This window comes from Aquila chrysaetos, chromosome 16 (assembly GCF_900496995.4).
Source record: "Aquila chrysaetos chrysaetos chromosome 16, bAquChr1.4, whole genome shotgun sequence".
Classification (NCBI taxonomy): Eukaryota; Metazoa; Chordata; class Aves; order Accipitriformes; family Accipitridae; genus Aquila; species Aquila chrysaetos.
In genome coordinates, this window is record NC_044019.1 from 27,278,565 (window position 1) to 27,295,546 (window position 16,982).

Here is a 16,982-nt window from a genome sequence, read left to right on the forward strand (position 1 = left end):
GTATTGTTTGCTCCGAGGCAGGAAGCTCGGGGAAGCTCATAAACAAGTCTGAGGACGTGCAGGTCTACTGGGCTGATACACAACACGCGATGCGAGGTCGCGTCATGTCAACAATACGTACCTTCCTTTCCCACACTGAATATCGTTAACAGCAGTTAAGCATAAAATTTACATCTTCCAGTAAAAGGGTGAGGAAGGAAGGAATAAGAGGAGGAAGGCTGTTGGATGTAATAAAGTGGCACTAAACTAAGCAGAGAAAAGCAGCCAAGGATATCTGGGCAAAGTTGCCTGGGCCTATGTAGAGATTGCGAATAAGCTCTGATGAAGACTTTCATAATGTGATAGAGCTGATTAGTCTATCAGCAGTGATAGTAAAATAAATGTGTTTGCGGTCTTCTGGTTTTTTTCCCCTGGAAATTCAGGCCCATAAGCATTTTTTTTTTTGTGTGTTCATTTCCCTGTATTGGAAAACAACAGTTTATTCATGCTTTCTCTGTCCTGCCTTTATCAAAATACAGTTGTTTTATCCTTAAGGCAGTGACATGCTGTCAATATTTTAATAATGTTACCATAACTCAACCATCCCTAGCCACCAGCTCTCAATATAGGATTAGTGTCCTCTGATGATCTGGAGATCACTCCACGGAGAAGTTAGGAAGCATTAACTTTTGATTCATCCAAGAAAAAGCCTGCAGTGCTATATTATATTGTTAACTGCAAATCTTTCCCTTCTAGAAGAGGGACAAGGATGGAGAAAGGTTGTCAGCATTAACCACTGTGGTTGCCATTCATATTTGACCTTGGCACTGAAGTAGAACAGGGGAAAGCAAAGAATCACACATTATCTTCTCAAATTGCTGGAAAAAATGTAGAGGGACAATCATATCAACTTCCTTTTTTACACTATCACCTCCTTAGAAAGTTTATCCATATCCACCTCTCTATTTAGGCTTCCTAACGCATGCTTATCTGTACATTCAGGGACAGAGAGGAAGAGAAAGGGTGAGCAGGGGAGGCCACAAAGTGTGCTCCGCTCCACAGAATCCTACTCATGGTTGGCTAAGATACAAAAGGGTTAATATTATTATTCCCCACCACTTGCATTACTCAGAAAAATCCCGGCAGGCTGCCAAAACTGCCATAGAAGATGAACCGTCTGAAGAGATGGATACATATGGTAGCTGAAGCAGCTACATCCAGCTCATGCTACCACTGGTATTAGCAATGCTGAGAGAAAAGGGATCTACCGGGGCTGCATGTCTCCGGGACCCCCGACCACCCGAGAAATGTGACAGCATTTCTCACAGGCAGTCGGACTGCGTAGCTGCACTCTCATTTTCAATACCAGCTCTCTGAATACTATTCAGTTCTGAAGCCTAATTTTGACGATGAGCTAAGGTGCACCAATTTGGGTATCCCTGCTTGAACTACAGGGTTATCTATAGTAACTGATAGAAGAATCAGATGGCACAGTTGGCATTAACATTAAGATGACAAGACATGGGAGGATGAAAGGAGAGTATGGATTCTACAAATACAATCAACGGTTTTACCTTTTTAAGAAATCCTTCAAAAATGAGGAATTTAGATAATAAAAATTATTTTTTAAAGATTGGTCAGAATTCTGAGATGTTAGGAAGTGCTGGATTTATGCTGTTTTCCACATATAAACAATATGTTACAAGCCTTACTTACGTATTTTACTGTTGATAATCCCTGAGTGATTCAGTGCCTTGATATACAGCCATAAGTCTGATAATTTTCAAACGTTTAATTTTTCAAAACAGGTACTGCCATTGGCTTCCTACTAGTATTTATGCAGAAACATACGGACTGGATTTATCCAGCCAAATTTATGTGCTTGCCTGAAGTGTCTTCTGAGCATTTTTGTCCCTAACCCGGGACAACTAGGCCCTTGGTCAAAGCCCAGCTGTGGTTTGGAGTCCTTAAGAAAGAAATCTTGTCTATGAAGCCATAGTTTTATCATTTGAAGAAAAATTTACTATTTTATTTTGACTTGGATAGCTCTTAGCAATGCAGGCCAATTCAAAAAACTTCACCTACTGAAAACTTCTTAAAGTGAAGTCCCAAGCAGCCTTCGGTGTTCATTCTTTCTTGAAATAAATTGGTATGCATTTTCTACATTATACAGTAGGTTTAGTAAATGCTACATTTTAAATTAGTTTCTGTGATTCTAGATCTAAGTATACCCTTCTTTCTTCACCCACCTCTAATATCCTAAAAACCCAACAGAGCCATTCAGTTAAGCTGATAATTTCTAAATACAAAGTTGATCCTCAGATTGACGTCTTGAAGTTTTATTCTGCATCAAAAAATATATCAGTCTGTTAAACCATCAGATCAAAATGTCTCAGTACGCTAATGGAAAAAAAAATATTGTAGTGACTTTTCCCCAATTTTCTTGTTTTCTCTCCAGTTCTTTCAACTTTGGGGATTACATTTATAAGCCTTTTTTTTCCTGATTTTTTTTTTTTTCTCTTTAGCAAAAAGACTGACAAAATAAAAGTAGTATGCTAGGATTATATTTTATCTGGGTTTGGTCTCTCTGCCTTTCTGATAGCAGTTCATCTACTACTTGGTGGATCTTACTCAAAATCAGAGTACAACACTCAAGGTTTAACTTATCAAAGATGAGTAGAGGCCGGGAAGACATTGCTGGATCTTACAAAACCTCGTACATATATATTAAAAGCATCAAATAAAATCAAACCCTTCTTGTGCTAGAAACAGATGGGGCTTGCAGAGACCAGGAGGATCCTTTGGTAATAGGTCTACTGAGCTACCCAAATTTTAGTCACCCCTGCCAATGTATGCAAATTCCTCATAAAGCAAACACTCAACTCTGCAGGTTGTGCAGAGTAAATATCCCATTTTATATTTAGGATACGAAAGACCAGACAGGGAGGAACCTTCCCATAACTACAGAGAAAGTTGGGGTTTGTTCTCAGTTCCTCCAAGCTCCAGTCTGCGGCACGCGCTCCAGGAGAGCCCGGTGGGGCGACGCTTCCTAACAGCGTGTCCGAGACGAGATAAACCTTCAAAGCATCTTACTCTGTTTGCAACGAGTAGCGTCAGGAGGACCTGAGATGTAATTTTTGAATGTCTATAATTGTAATGGGGCAGTTGTCGGAGTAAACTTTGTTGCAAGACAGTTCTCTGTATGCACAGGAGAGAACAATAACAAAAGTGAATCAAAACTAATTAAAATAATAATTCAAAAGAGACACTTCTTCCAAAGATATTATTACAGAACAATAAAAGAAGTTGCTGTGCAAACATGGCATATTTTATTGAAGGCAGTGTTTCTCTGTTCAGAACACTATGGACTGGAAATCAAAATCAGAAGGGGGCAAAACCCCCGTTTCCGATCTACAGAAAATGATGAAATTTAAATATTAGAAGGAAGAAAAAACAACCCGCAAAGCAAAAAACCAACAAACCATTGGTATTTTTCCATGAAGACCTTTTGGGGACAGAAATGACAGACAACTGTCAAACCAGCCAATACAAGAAATTAGCCAATAATACTAACAGACTCAATAAGTATTTCTGAAAAAAATAAAGCATACTATTGAGCCATTGCTCATTGTCAACTCAAAATATGAACACAGTTCTGCATTAGGTTAAGTACTATATATATTGCTTCCTATTGCCACAGCCCAACAAAAACAAGATTCAACAAACAACAATGATGAGATTTCAATAAAATGTTGAGAACCAGATATGTATGTATTTTTTCCTTACTTTACAGATCTATAACAAAAATATTTAAAGATGAAAATTAGAAGTTTTATTTTTAAAGGAATATTATTTTTATAAGATAATGACAGAAAAAATCTGGGGATTTCAAAATAATCAAAAAACCATGAACACTGGAAGTACAAAAATGCAAAAATTAGAAGTTTAAAAGCTGGTAGCACTGGAAATGAGCAGAAAGTGATTGATGGCAACCAAACATGCCTGTTTAAAAACACAGTACTTTCCAAAAGTGTGAAAAATAGTCCCACCTAAGGTATTGGAGAAGTGTGCGAGATCAAAACGGTATTCATCATTTTGGAAAGAATATTCTGGCAATATTCTTTTCCCTTGAGGTATAGGCCAGACATTTTAAACAAAGCTGCTCCTGCAGGTTAACTTAATCTATGTACGTTAAACAGTAATCTAAGCAATACAGTAATGGAGCAAACTGACTGTGAGATGCATCTGTGCTGTATTTTAGTGAAAAAATAATAATTAAAAAAATCAATCCCCAAACCCTACCCTGTATTAGCATATGTTTAAACAACCTAAATCTCAGTTTCCCTGGGTAGTTCAACTGCAGTTACACACCTTTCCTAAGTAAGACAATATTAACTTAGGAAGTGACTGCTAAGGACAAAAATTTACCACCTCTCTTTTCCAATCACAATTTTCCAAAGCAGAGCCATGTGTGAATACACATGATGCTGGTTGAATGATAGCACAAGTTTCCCTCACCTGCTTATGCATCAGCTGTTTAAACTCAGGCTGGCTTCTACAACAGTTTAAACTCAAGTATAAAACCTTTTACTGTGAGCAAGTGAGCAAAAACCACCCTCTGATACTGTTCTGCTGACTGAGCCACAGAAGTGGTAACCCTGCAAGTGGGTTCACCTTAATTCTAGTATCTTCCTTCATCTAGTTTTATATACTTCTCTCCTGTAAATAAACAGAATTTTCTAAAACGTGGATTTGCAAAATCATGCCAATTTGAAAGTCAATACTTAGAATGGGATCATGCATCTACCAAAAACTGTCATCATGTTACTGATCTGGTGTTTATTATGAGTAACTGTGTTGAAAACTCTCTGGGTGGATAATTGCCTAGCAGCATCATTTTTGCATATAAGATCACCGCTAAAAAAAAAAAAAAAAAATTAAACAAATTTTACACCTCACTACATCAAAAGGTCTTTAGAAAAAATATTAAAAAAATTAAATTGGATTAATGACATTCATTTGTACAATAAAAGCAGCAAAATAGAGTATATAAAACTACTTAAAATATCAAATATTTTTTAATAAACAGAGAGGCAAGCTGATGTTTAAATAGTAATCTAGGAATTAGATATGGGTTAGTACGCAAGTGAAGGAGGAATTTCACTTATTGAAAATTCCTCTGTAATGTTAGAAAGCCAACAATATACCTGTTTGCAAAAGGTATTCTTGATGAGTTTTACAGCAGTGTAACATACTATACCAGTTCACATCCTTTAAGTTCCAAACCCTTCCTATTTTCTACTGCTTAACACAAGAACTTACCAACTACATAACCCCTTCAGAGATGGAAAAATCTATCTAAACAGCCTTTCTACTCCAGTGACAGTCAACATTAACGTTAATACATCCTAATCTATACGAAATGAATCTGGCTTTCACTTCAATCTCCCTTGAAGAAGGAAAAAAAAAAAAAAAAAAAAGCCAGTGCCTAAATCACAAGATCTAACACAGCTAGATTAGGTGCATTTAAATAGTTCATAGAGGATCCAGCCACCACACGTAGCCATCAGAGTATTTACCCATCGTGGGAATGTTTTGAATCCCATGTTTCCACTTCCAGTAAACCAGCTAAAACATGAACAGCTGGATAAGGCAATTACAATTAACACAGAAAGCTGGAACTCTGCCTCACAGAACTCTAAAACGCTGCAAGTTATCCCAACTACTTTGTAAGAATATCATGTTGCAGGTCTTAAAATGGCAGCACTAGCCCATTTTGCGTTATTGGCTACCAGGCGAGACACGGGCAGTTTCCTTAACTTCAGAGCTGCCGAAGAGAAGCATCTTGTCTGAATACTGAGGTTCTAACACCTTTACGGGTGGAACGAGACTTATCTAGAGAAAACTACCTCGATCACAACTGAACACAGCAGCACACCTTCTGGAGACCCAACGGGCAAGTTCAAGCACCCAGAGCTGGGCCCACACTGTAAGAAAGAAGCAAAAGGACTAAAGAACAGAACAGCACTTCTGAAGAGGTTTGCATGGGGTAGGGAGAAGAAATGGAAAAATAGTTGCAGAAAAATGAGACTTGGGGATGAATAATCCTAGTCTTTGATTCTTGGACGATAGGTGCCTACATCATTTCCAGCACTGAAGAACAACCGATTTGTTAGGTGTCCACTTGATTTCTATTAAAATATCTCAAAGAGATTCTACAAATGCACAGGGAATTATGGGAACCAAATACCTACTCACAGACAAAACACATCTTAAATTCAATTCCCAATCTCTATGTTCTTTGTAAAAGCCAGCTCCATAATAGGCACAGTCAATAAAGCATATTCAGGTATAAAAAACTAACAAGAAACTTTAAGAAAATGCTTACAATAAATGTTTTGCTGGTCATTTAAAAACAGTTCTCTCTTTAATTTAGCAGTTAAAGTGAGTTATAATAACCCTTAGTGTAAATAAATATACCAAATACTCTGTTAACGACTTACAAGTCTGTCAGCAATGACTACTGCCTCACACAAATCTATCCAGTGCTGAAAAGCCAAGCCACAGGTTGATTCCATTAAAAGCAATAGCAGTTGTTTGAAGCCTGTTAGAACAATTCTAAAAAGAAAGAATTACAATAAAAATACTAGAGAGATTTATACTGTGAATTAAAAAAGGATTCTTTGATTTTGCACCTTATGTTGCTTTAAAAGAAAATACAACATAGTTAACGCAGGACTTTGGTATTTGCCTCGTAGACCTGCTTTTGGGAGTACAAAGCATGAGCTTCACACATTTCCTCACCTATTTTAGCATGTAGGCTGGCAACAAATACATGCAAGGTTACAACATTTTGTTGTATGACATCAGTGCAAGTCCAAGCCGAGTCTTTATAAAAAGGCTTTTCTGCCATCTTTAATGCCAATTCTTTAGCACTATTAAACTAGTAAATCATGGGTATTTCATGGTGAAGTTTATCTCTGCAATGACTTACTCTGCCCAGGATTTTCACGATTGTCTCTTAACTCTCTCCTTTATTCCAGTGAGTATCTAAACAACCACGATATTTGTCCAGAATCAACCCTTTTTCTTCCCGGTTGTAAATAAACTCTTCCACGACTTCTTTTTTATGTACATACATGCTTTTAAATTTTCTCTTCATCAGCAAATAAAGATACATTTAGCTACCTACTTTTATCCTATCACCCTATTTACCCATTCTTTAAAAACTCCATTAAACTTTTGATGTATTTGCTAGGACAATTTTCAGTGCTCTGATCAGCAAAGCCTTCAGAGACCTTCAAAGCCCAACCACACCCAGCACCCCATAACATATATAACCCCATAAGACTATCCAGGAGTTCCTATTTTGAAAACAGACAGGCAAAACTCTCACCATGGAGAAATAATGTTTTTGTACAAGTGAAAAATTTGTACCACAAGATGAGGAGAACTAGAAATCCAGCTCCCCAAATTACTGCCAGAATATAGGAAGCAAAAATGAAGTAATGGAGATAAAGCATTATTATTCTCTATTGTTATATACAAGAGTCTCTGAAAAGATTCATATCAGTGTTACAATAGGATATAAAATGTTATTTCTAATCTGATTGTTTTAAAGTATATTTCAATTTCCTTATTAGATAAATTTGCTGAGTCCCACAGTCGCAAGCCGTAGGACATGCTTTGAATGCAGCGGAACACGACAAGGCAGGGTTTCCTTGGAAAGCCATCTTCTGTCATTACCTTCTCTCTCACAAGTCGCCTGCATAGTTGTACAATAACTTCAGAGGAGCAGGGCAGCTCTCTGAGAGGGATGACCACCCGTTTACTGTGATCAAGTTTAGCATACCCATTAAACACAACTAGCAGGTGAATTTAGCTTTTCAGCATCACACAAATCAATTGCCAGTCTCAGAACAAGAAAAAGAAAACAGGCAATAAATAAAAAAACCCATGTAAACACACATGCAACTCCATGTTATAGTATTTCTCCTGCTTGTAAGATGCTTACACCTCCCCAAAAAAGGAAAAAAAAAAAAAGAAAGGAAAAAAAAAGAAAAATAAAAATTCCAGGTATTAGATTACTTCTGCTGCAGCACTCAACAATAGGAATTTGTCAGTTATTTCTCCATTATTTAAAACCAACCCATCTGTTTTCCTTCACCTGTAATTTTGCAGGTTTGTAGCAACATCCCACAATTAAAAGAAATTGTATTTTCTCCCCTAAAATACCAGGCACAAGTACTGTTTTTCATATAGCTCCATTCTGGCAACCAGGTTTCCATAGTATCAAGAGACTAAAAAAAGCCAACAAGCTTCAGAGAAATTAATTTTAATATAATGTCTTCTGGAAATCTCCAAACTATACCTTAAAAAAGGCATTTATTTATATAGTGTTATTAGTCCTAATACCTAACCTCAACACCCAAGAGCTAGAAATGGAAGAGTACTATTATTCTTGTATTACTTGAATGGAGGCTAGACAGACGTCTGCAAGAGTGAAGACTGTCCATAGGTGTGCTTTATGTGAAACGCTGGATGGCCAAGATGGCTGGATGCCACTGGATGGCTTCTAGGTGGCCAAGAACTGGCTATTTATAATAAGCAGCTTATCTTTAAACAAATCTGCTATTTTTAGAGGCTTTTGTAGTAGGAAGTTAGGGAAATATTGGTTTTCATATTCACAAGAAGTCAAAAAGCTCCCTGTGGATAGCTCCGCACTCCACACAGTCCCATGAACTTTGGCAGAATCCCTCAGAATTGAAATGTTAGCAAACTTCTCTTAAAAATACTGCAGCATCTAGGTCAAAATGCCTTCAAACTGATAATGGAGAACTGAAAGGACACAGAGCTAATTCTGACTGTTGCTGCCATTATCACCAAAATTCCTTCCAAACCCTCTTCTCAAAGAAGCATAAAAATCAGTTCTCAGTATCAAATACGTACTTTTTACATTTCTGGGAAATCGGATAAATACCACCATTTTCTCTTGCACCTTGGGATTATGAGCCCAGTATACACCTCATGTGGAATCAAGGCTAAAGGATAACGCTTCCCAGTTTTGCTCACAGCCTGGTTCTGTACGTCTGACACCAGCAAAGTGATTTCATTTTTGTCTGCTTTTCAGTCTTATATTGAAGCATATTATTTGCTTAGGCGTGAGTAACTGAGCTCTTCTAAGAACCAAATTCTTTTTTTGTCTGCCCATTTCCATCTATGCTGAAAAGGTAACAGTCTTATTAATGTATTTTTAGAATTAAACAAGATTGGTCCATCGTTTTTATGATCACACTGAGCATATTTGGAATATCATCGCTTCCTACAGGTTAGAGGCTGCATTTAAACAGATAAAAAGAACAATTCAAAATAGTTGTCATTTTTCTACAGTGCTTTTGTGCAGATCCAAAGCACTTTGAAGGCACAATAATTTCATTCAGCTGCCATCATCCACTAAAAAAAATAAATTAACAAAAAACCCCTGCCAAACCCAAACCCTCACTCACAGAGTTCAAGTGGAAAGAAAGCAAAATACTTTTCCATCGAGTGAAAAATTAGTCCACTGGGTCAGAGACTGCACAGATACACCAGACTGTTCAACACTTGTACCAAAGCTGCTCTTTTTCCAGGACCCCATTGTCGCGCTTCTCCAATACATCTGTAGTTATGCTTAAGCAGAAGAATTTCATAACCAAATCAGGAAGAAAGTTTCCTTTGGACTCTGACAACTTTCATTTTAAGAAGTGTCAGGGGGATGCTTGTGCTTAATAGACATCATTTACAGACGTCACCAAGAGGATGATGACTAACTGGTAAACAGAAATTACCTTTTTCCTTTAACGAGTGGTTGAATCAAACTGTGTATCAATTAAATATACAGATTTAAAATTACTGGTGCCCAGTCTAGGTGTGCAAGATCTGCTGGACCTCAGACTTGCAGGTTAGTGAGAGCCCTGCTACCCTTACGATAACCATGTACATACCCCCCGCCAAACTTTCAGTATGTATTACATATATATATATGTACACACACACGCCGAAACATTGCAGTACTGTTGCAGTTTTGGTTAAATCCCTCATCATTAAGAAGGTGCAAGAACATTGTTTGTACAGTTGACCCAAAACCCGACCTAGATGCTGTCTAGGAACAGAACAGCTCAGCGTGCGCCGCAGCGAGCCTGGCCGTTCTCCTGCCTGACGGGCAAAAGGGGCACGGGCAGGAGGAGCAGCCAAATTGGCAACAAAAACCCCTAATGCAAGACAGTGAACTAAGGCAGACCTTACTCTTTGGGTCCACCAAAAGGCCTAAGTATGAGAGGTAGAGACAGCATACAGAAATGTAAGAATAGTGTTGGTTTTTCTCTCTTCCTCCTACACACAATATCAGGGAGGCTCTTACTGCATGGAGCTGGTGTCCACACTTTTGGGAGGATATGAACAAACTTTCGCGAAACAACCGCAAAAAATTGCAATGTGATAATCCGTGTTATTGCAAAGACACTAACAAAGCCTCAGTTTATTTCCAAGAGCGAAAAAATATCATGGCCCCATGTAGCTGCCTGAAAAAAAAATATTTAGATTTATAACTGGTGGCAGAAGCTAGCAAAGTTCTCACTAGAAATAAGAGAAAGGCCACAGGGTACTTAATGATTACCTAAGGATGGGAAGGTTTCTATGTTGCTAAAAGGATTTAAATCAGTAACAGATGCCTTTGTAAAACCACTAATTCATCCAGCCATTGAATACAAATGTAAGACATAACATTGCTATGTTTGCCAAAAATATTCATAATGACTATAGTCTAAGTTACAACAATAAAGTTAAAGGCTTGCTTTCCAGATCAGTTTTGAAGTTTGTGTAAAGTGTCACTGGAATAAAACAAAAATCTAACCTATTGCTAAATATGAACCTAAAGTTACTTGTGTGTGTATGTGTGTATTTAAAAAAAAAAAAATATTCCAGATATTTTAAATGCCTCCATAAATGGTTATTGCTACTTCCTACATCCAGTCAGAGGACAGGTATCTTTATCTAATATAATGATAAAATAATGCTGTCTGTAATCAAATGATGTCTATTTTCCACCTACCACTACCTAAAGAAAAGTTTGTACTAGTAAATTCTATAAGCTCTTGAGGATAAAGAAATACAGGCAGTTACACTACAGACCATTTTGCATGTACATTTTAGTACAAGTACCAACTGAACTGTGTTGTGGCAAAATGATGAGATTTCTTCTATTACCATCTCTGGTTTTGATCCTCAAATCAAACCTTGAATTTTGCCTTTTTTTTTCCTTTTTCTTTTCTTTTTAATGGATAATACGCTGGTTTTATCTAGTTTCAATTTTAACTGGAATGTAAATAAGCAGCCATTCTATTCTGAAGACAATAACATTTCAATTTATCTGGAAAAATAAGTGATTTTATGGCACAATAATGCAAACTGCAATGCCTCATTTAGAGAGCAAATGCATTATTCTGGTAAAATACTGCAGAATTAGTTTCACTTTCTAAGTATTGATATTATAACATCGTTATTTGGTATGAGATGCTCTGTGGCAGATGAAAAATCCCCACACATCGTATCATGCAACACCTGCAAAACAGCTGCAAACTCATGGGTACAACAATAACAAATAGTTAATAATCCACTGGGTCTTAATTTAGTAAGATAGTCTATATCCTACTATACTACCCCCCTCCCCCCGCCAAACTATTCTGAGTAAAAAAACCTCTTCCACTTTAATGGATCTCTTTATTCAAAGATGGTTATACTTGTATACACCATCAAAACAAATCTCAAAAGAAAACAGAACCCCAACTTAAAGAATTCTTTAAGTCACGTTTTAAGGCAGCACTCTCGGAACAGTGGTATTCAGTGGTTCCTCTATATATGCTTAGTTTGACTACTACACTAAACAAAGGTAACAAAGGGTTAGGCACATAAAGATTATTCATAAATAGTAGATTTAGAGTCAGAGCTAATACATTTCTTTCTTGCAAATATTTCACATAACAAATCAAATCAACTTATGGTTCGATTTTTTCTGATCAAGCATTTACAAACTCCAACAGGTGTACTATAGAAATCCAGCCACTCTGATGAATTAACAATGACCTACAATGGCTTCAGAACTGGTGTACACATTAATGATGGTTGTAGTTTTTTCAGTCCTCTTCTAATGGAAACCGTAATTTTTAGGTTGGATAGCACTTGCCCTACTATGTTGCTTTACTTTTATGTTTTTAATTGGGCAGATACCAGGATTCAAGAAAAAATCAACTAAAATAGTGAAAAATAGCAAATAGGGCAAGCTATACAATCTCTCTCAGTTATAACAACCAAATCATAACCATACTCCGTTTCTGATTGTTTATCAAAGCTAAGAAAAATCACGTGAATCGGCAACTGTTGAATTGCTTCTGAAAATCCACATATAATGACAGCTGTCTCTAGCTAACTGTTTCAGCTATAAAACTACTCATGCGCTTTTCCATTTTTTTTCATACATTTTATTTGTGCTCTGTCCAGAAAAGCCACTACACACATTACAATTTTTATCACAAAAAATATGACTGGGTTTGAAGCAAGGAGAAAAAACATACATTGACAGAAATTTCAGTGAAGAGTCTGTGAACACTATTTCCAAAGGCAAGTTTAACATTGATTTCTGAAGTCTCATGTTAATATTAATTGTACAGGTTGGACAAATCAGTATCACGTGGCTTTTCAGAAAACTTGATAAAAACTCAGTGAAATGATACTGTGCCAACTCTGTTCTAGCTGATATCTATTCTGTTTACGTGCTGAAGCAAGACAACACCTTTGCTTCTTTTTCTGTATAGATCTTTTATTTTTTCTGCTCAACACGCATCATCTTCAACGTTGAACTACTTTAGTACGCTCAGTAGCTCATATCAAAGTTCTACCCCCTTCAGAAGATCCAGGGACCGTAATTACACATGAAGAAATGATGCCTTCCCTTCACCTACCCTCATGATCTCTCCTGCTTCCAAAGAAAGATCTATCTTCCTGTCAAACCTGTCGTTCCATAGTGAGGAGTAAGGGAAAAGGTTCCCCTTATCTCCATGGCCCCAAGCCACCGAACCTCCTCGAGCAAGAGCGGAACATCCGCGCTCCCTTGCAGTTTGTCCTCTGCCAAACGGGACTCCCACTTCCCTAAAGCCTGAAGCTTGCCGCAAGTGTTATAAATGGGACTAATTAGGATCCTAGTTGCCCATTAACTCTTTTATTATTCATGTGACATTTATGATAAATGCATTATATTACTTACAAATGGTTGAGGCGGCACTTACACACAGCAGCATAAACTTTAGAGTCATGGGAGAAATCATTTAACAATAAGACAGACTAACTACACCAGTTATGATAACCACTCACTGCAACGTATAGTACATTTAACTCTTCTCGGTTCAACACAAGAAATGAGCATTCCTACACACTCCAACACAAGCAAGGCATTCCTAGAAGTGCAGGTGGACCAGTCATTTATATTTCAACAGTAGTATCTTTTGCATTAGTGTAAATAGTTTCAAAGATGGCTTTCTATAGCTAGACAGTATTGTGCACTGCACATGTAGTTCATGAAACAGAAAAAAACCCTGCCTTTCTCCAACAAAAAAGTCTTTAACTACAGCAAAGTTGTGATTTCTCAGGATTACCATATCCTCTTAATTAAGTTGCAAAATTCAGAACAGAATAACCCCGATGAACATAAATTACGCAGAAATAGATTTGATTTGCATGTAACAACTGCTTCTTTCAGAATTAATTACAAATATGCTGGACTGTGTAGAGTATGGATTAATGTCCTGATCCCGCAATGCATGTGCATGTTTAACTGCTCTTCTAAGCTAAGGCTAGGAGTAAATTGTCTAGACAATTACTTATAATTCTGCTTTTATTTGCCAGAAAACCAGTAAAGCTTTACGCAGAATCAGTTACCCGGACTTCTTGCATCCCTTCAGAGATGTTAAAAAAATCCATACACACAGTTACCGTTCTGTAATCCTCTCCATTAAATTACACATTATTCACCATCAAATCTATCTGTGAAATCAGCCAGTACAGACTATTCATACTTCCTATAGATTAAAAGCCTAACAAGAAATCAACTTCTAAAAATAAAGCATTGTTTAAAAACCCCCACCTAACATCAATAATCATAGTTTTGAAAGCGTCCTTGCACAGAGTACATACCAGTACATTTTGTAAGCTATTGTTTAACAGTTTGCTAAATGTTTATTTTTAAGCAAACAAACAGTAAGAAAAATGTACTTTGAAGACACAGATAAAAATGGACATCTATTTACTTTAGAAGTCTGCAAAGCCTGTGCTTTCATTGTTACAATGTGAAGAAGTGGTGCAACTATTTAAAAATTCAATCACCATGGGAGTTCAATGCACACAACAAATAAAAGCTGCACATTCTACCCTCTCCCAAATGTAAAGGCCAGCTCTGCAGAAATAAATGTTGTGGCACCAGTAAATACTTTAACAAAACACATATGTGCCTGAAGAAGAAAAAATAAAATAAAATCAATAGATCTTACAGACAAGACTTGGTCGATCCATCCTGAAAGACCTATTTTCAAATACCTAGTTTCACAGAATCACAGCATCACTTTGTTGGTCATGAAAAGGTGGCGGGGAGGGGAGAGGAAGAAAATCCCGAATCATGATTTTGTTGCAAACTGGCCAGTAACACTAAAAAGGAGTACCAACTATTTCAACAAAACCTAAAATACCAACCAAAAATCCTCAGAAATATAAAACATGAAGACATTTTTGGTATGGATGAAGAGAGTGTTTCAATATACCCTTTTTATAAAGTAATTTATACTGCAATAACATTTGTTCCTTATTTTTTGTATGATTGTATTTACAGTGCACTGTTGGAAATATTTAATTTCCAGCCCCAGTAATTTGCTTTATTCTCCATGGTTTCTAAACAGCACTAGACCACTGATATTTCTGATTGCAGCTGCATAGGAAGTCATTAATTTGGGTGCCTCTGTAAAAACATTTAGAAGACCACAGAATTGATAGCCTACAATAAATATTGAAATTAATCTAAACTTCAATTCAATAATGCAAAGAAGAATAAAACCTCCCAAATTTCTCTGATAGTGTATTGCCAAATAACAAAAAGAACAAACAGAAAATTCCCAGCCAACCTGAACACTGTTTTTTTTAACTGCTTTCCCAAATGCTGTGTGAAATTTTAAAATAGATCAAGTGAAGTACATTATTGGTGTTAGTCCACTGAGCTTGCTGTTCAGAAGCATCACACACTTTTTCCAAAGTAAATTCTACAAAGGGAGCATCACTATTTCCCCAACAGAGCACGGAGAATCAAATTTCAGGATCTCCTACCTCGATCAAAAAGTCTCCAGTTCTCAGGCCAGCTTGCCATGCTACTCCCCCTTCATCCACAGATTCCAAGTACTGCAAAGCAGGAAAGGCTGGAGTTGGGGTGAATTCTTCAATTGGTGTGTCAGCTTTAAAAATAAATACCACATTAAAAAAAGAAAGTTATGGAGTGCTTGTGAATACCACTTGACTAAAGGCCCATTATTGGCCATTTAAATTGATGGTTAAAAAATGGTGGGTGCTAAAAGTAAGAGGACTCTGCCTCCGAGGATATCAAGATGCTGGGAACAGAGTGCAATCTCTCTGCAATAGCAATCCACAGGTCTTGAATTCAGAGAGAAAAATACATGCTTCGTTACCGACACAAACCAAATCAAGCTGTATGAGGCAGTAGCTGGATTCTGAGTATTCCAGGATATTCAGTATTAGTTCAAGTAACCCTTTTGTGTGCCTAGCAAAATGCTTGTAACTCTGGCAACATCCAACTAAAAATGAATTATGTACTGTAGCCAGGAGAGAGCATCTGGCCGAACTGGGGATATGGGGTGGGTGGGAACGGACGAAAGAGATCGAACTGAATTTTTCCTCTACATCTAGATGTATATTACAAAGAAGATTAACAGAAGAAATCACTTTTTAGGAAAGGAGGCACGGCAGGCCTTTTAACAGCCCTGTCTCTCTCTCTGTCACGTACACATACAAGCAGAAAAGTCCTTGGGTCTTTCACCTGAGGTGCCCTCACTGTTACAGAGAAAATCTGGGGAAAATTGTTGGGCTTACACAGAGGGAGTGACCTCTGCTCGAGGCACGGCCAACTCATGGCAATGGGTTAGCTAAAAGGTAGCACTACTGGCTTTCCTAGAACAACTCCAAAACATTTTTATTTAGCTAAAATTAGAAAAGCTTTTAGAACACTGAAAATCTATGGTGGCACCGGTTTAGGGGAGGGGGAACAGGGAGAGCAAAAATGATGTCCCAAGAATGAAGATATGGAATAATTTTCATGCTCAAGCAAGGCAAGGGAGAACCCATGTAAAATGAGGGGGAGCGAGAGGTGGGACATACCATCATATATATTTTTTTTAAATACAAAAGGAGCAAACTGGACTGGAAGTTAAAAAGCAAAGCATTAAATAGAATGCTTTTTTTAACTCTTAAGAATGCCATTGTCATAGATTTTAGTCTACAGAAAAGTAACATGCAGTTTAACATATGAACAGCTTTTAAAATGAGCACACTACAGGCCATGCAACATACGTGCAGCTTCTGAAGATATAAAAAAAGATCATATTTTCATACTAAAACTGCACCAATGTCACCTTGCAGAAGATCCACACCTATTTAAACAAAATATCACTCTCTTGTCTATTTCTATTCGTAGACCTATTTAAATAGACTGACATTTGAAATAAAGAAGCAGGTTTTATAAGGAAAGCAGGTTTCCCATAGTTAGGTAAACTGCATAACAAAACAGATTAATGACAAAATATTACATATACCAACACAATAAAAATACAGACAAAACTTTCTCCCCCCAAAACGACTATACAGTGCTTCTCCTATGTAAAAATGCAAACTGCTTCAGACAGAAGCCGCTAAAATCCGTC

General features: G+C 37.2%; 1 protein-coding gene across 8 annotated transcripts in view; it reads right to left on the reverse strand.

Moving 5' to 3' along the window:
* Positions 1-16,982, reverse strand: part of SHANK2 (SH3 and multiple ankyrin repeat domains 2) — a 365,112-nt gene that overhangs the window by 126,120 nt on the left and 222,010 nt on the right. For all 8 annotated transcript variants that reach the window (XM_030038580.2, XM_030038579.2, XM_030038578.2 and 5 more), the window contains one exon: positions 15,379-15,503. In XM_030038580.2, the coding sequence (XP_029894440.1) occupies positions 15,379-15,503 (125 nt within the window). The remainder of the gene's footprint in view (positions 1-15,378; positions 15,504-16,982) is intronic.